General features: G+C 33.1%; 1 protein-coding gene across 1 annotated transcript in view; it reads left to right on the top strand.

Moving 5' to 3' along the window:
* Positions 1 to 1310: 1310 nt before the first annotated feature.
* The window catches only part of LOC127436776 (solute carrier organic anion transporter family member 1C1-like), a 35775-nt gene continuing 31085 nt past the window's right edge, over positions 1311 to 6000 (top strand). The window contains exons 1-2 of the mRNA XM_051691148.1: positions 1311 to 1378; positions 3296 to 3352. Of these exons, the coding sequence (XP_051547108.1) occupies positions 3302 to 3352 (51 nt within the window). The 5' untranslated portion in view covers positions 1311 to 1378; positions 3296 to 3301. The remainder of the gene's footprint in view (positions 1379 to 3295; positions 3353 to 6000) is intronic.

The raw sequence follows: 6000 nt of genomic DNA, 5'->3' as shown, positions 1-6000 counted from the left end.
TCTTAAGTCAAACTTTTAGAAATGCGGTTAAAAAACGCTAAACATTTTGGAAGGAAACCCAGCATATTAGAACGTGAGAGCATGCGTTGGGCAAGAGAGCCCCCGGTTTTGTTCATCGGTTGACAATTCTTTGGGTAAATATCAAAATTCTACACAAAATGTTGTTAAATTGCATTAAATATGTGTTCACAAGAGTATATGTGTTAAAACTGAGTGTTTGTTATGAAAGATTTTTGAAGGATGCATATGGATTGCATGTGTGGAGTTTGACCAAGTCTGGTGCACATGTGCAGGAACTGGGTATGTACATTTAGAATTAAGCATATCTTATATAATGATTTATAGCCCATAGTGTTTAGTGAATAAGTGTAATAAGTATTATATGTGAAAAAAATAAATAAATAAAAATAAATAAATAATGAAAATTGTATTGTTTTAAACTGTTATACATGGCCTTAAAGTCTGGTTAGAAATGCATAAAATGCTTAGAGTGATTTAAGCATGTGTTAAATGCATAAAATGCTGTGAATGATATAAGCATAAATTAAGGTGATGTTTGCTGAAGCACAGGGGTAGGCTAATGCCCTGTTTGTGTTTTATTTTGACATTAGCCTCTACCATATTTCACTGTACCATATTTCATTTTTGTATTTTTTGCATTTCATTTACGTTCTTTTATTTATTTTTGTACATATATATCGACTACTGTTTTTGTCTTTTTTATACACAGCCGTCAGAATAAACCCCCCCCCCCCATTTTTTTTTTCTATGTGGTTTCTTTACAACCACCGGCTATAATTATTATTATAAATAAATAAATACATGGCCAATTATTGATCACTACCTTAAAGTTCCATGAGTTTTATTATTATTATTATTATTACAATATATTGTAGATAAAGTACTTCTTTTCTTTTCAGTATGAATTGTAATATTGGTAGTTCATGGACATAGAGGTTCCTTGAATGTTCTGCAAATGTAATATTTCGCACTGGTCACTATACACCCGCTGTTACGCAGTCATGTGGAGTATTTGAATTGAAGTAAAAGGTGATTTCACAGTCATGTAAGCGCTGGCTGGTCAATAAACCACACGCACCATTTGCAGTGACAGTACAGTCTTCCATCAGCCACCTTTCACTGCAGCGTCCCGACTCTGTTTGTCCAGCACAGACACATACATGCCACTGTGTTAGATGGCATGTTTGTTTGTCTGTGGTGTCCTCTGTAACTGCAGAGTGATCTGTTGACATGATCAGCAAATGGACATGACTGGTTACTGATTAGATGAGATTATAACATTGAATGATAAGACTTTACCTGTGAGCAAAGTCCCATAGTCCTCCTTCCATTCTGAGGGACGCAAGCTACAGCAAAGGTAAATATGGGCTCTCTGTCTTTCACTGTGCTTTTACTGAAAGTATGAACTGTTTTTTTTTTTATTTTTATTTTTTTTTTATGGAATTGTCATAGTTTGTGTTATTGTCATGTGTATAAGAGTAGGATTCCTAATTATACATGATTTTATGTACTGATGAACATTTATTGCTGTTATCAAATTTTCTTAAGGCTTAGATATAGGGGAGAACGGGGCTGCTTGTCCAGTTTTTTCAGTGAATAGCCTATATTTGCTGGTAGGTTTAGTTTTGAAATTAAATCCCTGTAAATTAATGTCTTGACTACAATAAATAAATAAATAAATATATATATATATATATATATCATATTTATATATTTACATTTATTTATATATACACTACCGGTCAAAAGTTTAGGATCACTTACTCATTCTTTATTATTATTATTTTTCACATTTTAGAATAATAGTAAAGTCATCAAAACTATGGAATAACATAAATGGAACTATGGGAATTATGTTGTGACTAAACAAAATCCAAAATAAATCAAAACTGTGTTATATTTTAGCATCTTCAAAGTAGTCACCCTTTGTCTAGAATTTGCAGACATGTACTCTTGACATTTTCTCAATCAACTTCTTGAGGTATCACCCTGGGATGCTTTTTAAACAGTATTGAAGGAGTTCCCATCTATGTTGGGCACTTATTGGCTGCTTTTCTTTATTATTTGGTCCAAGTCATCAATTTCAAAAGCTTTTTTTAAATTTTTTTTTTATTACATTCCAGTTTTATAATGAAATAAATTAATATGGTGGCACAATTATATTTTTGTCTACAAAACTAATTTCAAACATTTAAGCATTCGCCTTCAAATCAAAAGATTTTTAAGATCATGAGGAAACATTTCAGGCAAGTGACCTCAGACTTTTGACCGGTAGTGTATAAACATTACAGCTTAAAATAAATTAAAAACACTTTGGACTGAACAAACAAACATAACAAAAACAAAAAACAATTTTTGAAAGAAAAAAAAAGTATAATAACAATAATAATAATAATAATAATAATTGGGAAACATTGCCATATGGCAACTCTGTACCACAATGGAAAATGGTCAAAATAATTTTCTTTTTTAAATATCAATTTATACTTGAATTAAATTATTATTTTTAATTGATGTATTTATACAATTTGAACTCCTACAAACTAAAATTCAGAGAATCATTATCTTGCATTCTTTAATATTGTCGATTATGTATGTCAATTTCACTGTCAATAAAGCCTAGCACATGCTTAGCTCATCGGAGGAATTAACTGTGCTATCTTCCATTTACCATTGCTCAGTTTATTTTTTTGTCAGAAAAGTAGAATTTCAAATAAATTAAAACATGATATAAAATAATAGATGACACTATAAAAATTCAGTTTTTGAATTAGATGTTTGAATGGGTGTTTGAATTTTGACTGGAATTTGACTCAAAACCTTAGAATTACTGAGATACAGTACTATATAGTACTTTTGACAAATATCCCTGTTCTCTAAATATAAACTTCTTTGCTTTTGCAAAACGCATCAAACATTTGTGTTTTGCAAAAAAAAGCCAAAAAAATAAAAAAACATTCCTCACACCACATTTCATTGTGTTCATCATCAAACCAACATCAACAATGTGTGTCTGGCTGCTATCCATGATTCCTGAAAACTTTGATTTTTTTTTTTCATACACCCTTCCTCTTGCAGGAAATGTGGTGCAATTTCTGAAACCCATGCACTCTCATCTCCACCCTGAGGGGTCTTTCCCCTTCAGATGTTTTCTTATTCCCTTGAACAATGGCTGTTTTGCACGACAATATCATGTTGCTGGAAGAACGATCCTGCAGTTGAAGCATTGTTGTGCAGTTTTCTGTCATCTTTCATTTGTATCGTTTGCTTTCAGGGCAACATGAGTGCAGAGAAGAAAACGGGACGAGAGCCATGCTGCTCCAAATTAAAGGTAATTTCACCCCTTTCCTAATGTATGTCAATTTCCTGTTTATATAGGGCCCTCATGATCAAAGGAATGAAGCTGCTAACAGCCCATCTCGTCTCTTGTTGAGTTAGTTACTATTAACTTTTTTGGATAGTTTCAGCTCTTCTTCTGAGATTTCATTTAAATACAGTGACCTCAAAATGTATTTGGACACTTAAGCCACTATTAAAAATGTTTAGAATGTAAATGCAGTAGATAAATACAAAACATTTTACAAAAAGATGTTTGATGTAAATAACAAAGCGACAGATTCAATGTCTGAAAAAAAAAAAAAAAAAAAGATTGTCTTGTTAAATATATTATAATATTTTTACCATATATGTTAAGGGAACTACCCATTAACCAATTTAATTAAAAAATTTTTACTTTAGTGTTTTATATTTTTTTCTGCTAAAATAATGGACATTTTTTTACAATGACAGTGTAAAAAAATAAAGATAAAAAGTATCTGAAAAAGATATTGGGATCAATCAAGTGGAACACATGGAAAGAAAAATCACAAATGAGATTTATTTAACACCTATTCTCTTTCATCTGTTCAACCTAGACAGCATTTGAAAAAAAAAAAGTAAATTAAATAATCTATTTCTACTTGATCTAAACCATAAAAATGACTTTTGTTGGTGTAACATAATTTGTCAGATTGATTTAGTCAGATTATAATTTTTTTTATTTTGAGTAAACAGCACATTTTTTAGGTTTCCTGCAATGTTTTCAGTGTATTGCTTAAGTCTTAGATTTTTCTCCTGAGATAAAAGTTGCATTAATCTCACGTGTCTACTATGTATTGTATGTACTATGTTTACTAGTTTTTGTAGTCAACTGAGCCAAAAACTGCAAAATCGTTAGAAGCTACCCTTAAACACTCTACAAGGATACAAATCTGACCTCAGTGGTCTTCAGGATTGAGTTCCTCACCGGTCTGGGGCAAAGTGAGAGTTATAGGGGCAGTTGATGATTAGTGTACTACCTGTTGTGTAAACCAATTACAGCAGTGGCTTCTGGCCTAAACCACGGCTTTAACTCTTTAATGTTTTACTCTCTATGACATACAGAAGCAATGAGCATCCAATGGTAGAACAAATACTTAGACCATAGTGTTACTAGTCATCAATTTTGTTTGTATAAAACTGTCTAGTCAATGTAATGTTGGATAAGTACTCAATTCAGTTATATTCACTTTTGTCGAATGCACTAAATGGCCTGAAATGTTGTTTCTTTGTAGTTCAGTCTCAAAATTATTCTTCATTTTCAAATGTATATGTAATTTCTGATTATCATTGGTTCAACAGAACTACAAAGCTTTACAAGAAAGTACTTTGGCAGTACCATGAAATCAGATGGTAATACTGAAAGATTATCATATTCTATACAATGGTATTTACACTGATCAGCCACACCATTAAAACCAACTGCTTAATATTGTGTAGGTCCCCCTCGTGCCACCAAAACAGGGCCAACCCGCATCTCAGAATAGCATTCTGAGATGATATTCTTCTCACCACAATTGCACAGGGTGGTTTTCTGAGTTACCGTAGACTTTGTCAGTTCAAACCAGTCTGGCCATTCTCTGTTGACCTCATCCAGTGACGTATCCAGGGCATTTCCGTCACTGGATGTTTATTGTTGTTGGCAACATTCTGAGTAAATTCTAGAGACTGTTGTGTGTGAAAATCCCAGGAGATCAGCAGTTACAGAAGTACTCAAACCAGCCCATCTGGAACTAACAATCATCCATGCGATTATCTAATCAGCCAATCATGTGGCAGCAGTGCAGTGCATAAAATCATTTAGATATGGGTAAGGAGCTTCAGTTAATGTTCACATCAACCATCAGAATGGGGGAAAAAAATTTGATCTCAAGTGATTCGGCGTGTGGCATGATTGTTGGTATACAATAGTCTCTAGAATTTACACCGAATGGTGCCAAAAACAAAAAAAACATCCAGTGAGCAGCAGTTCTGTGGATGGAAATGCATTTTTGATGAGAGAAGTCAACAGAGAATGGCCAGACTGGTTTGAACTGACAAAGTCTACGGTAACTCAGATCATCGCTCTATTCAATTGTGGTGAAAAGAATATCATGTCAGAATGCTATTCTGAGATGCGGGTTGACGCTGTTTTGGCGGCACGGGGGGACCTACACAATATTAGGCAGGTGGTTTTAATGTTGTGGCTGATCAATGTAAATACCATGGTATAGAATATGATAATCTTTCAGTATTACCATCTGATATCATGATACTGCCAAAGTACTTTCTTGTAAAGCTATGTAGTTCTGTTGAACCAATGATAATCAGAAATAACATATGCTTTTGACAATGAAGAATAATTTTGAGACTGAACTACAAAGAAACAACATTTCAGGCCATTTTCAGGCCAGTTAGTGCATCCAACAAAAGTAAATATAACTGAATTGAGTACTTATCCAATATTACATTGACTAGACTGTTCGATACAAGCAAAGTTGATGACTAATAACACTATGGTCTAAGTATTTGTTCTACCAATGGATTGCTTCTGTACATCATAGAGAGTAAACCATTAAAGAGTTAACCATAGACTGTGTCAGTTCAAACCAGTCTGCCCATTCTCTGTTGACCTCTCTCATC

Source organism: Myxocyprinus asiaticus, chromosome 47, assembly GCF_019703515.2.
Source record: "Myxocyprinus asiaticus isolate MX2 ecotype Aquarium Trade chromosome 47, UBuf_Myxa_2, whole genome shotgun sequence".
Taxonomy (NCBI): domain Eukaryota; kingdom Metazoa; phylum Chordata; class Actinopteri; order Cypriniformes; family Catostomidae; genus Myxocyprinus; species Myxocyprinus asiaticus.
The sequence above is the reverse complement of the archived record's forward strand: the minus strand, read 5'-3'. Positions and strand labels throughout refer to the sequence as shown.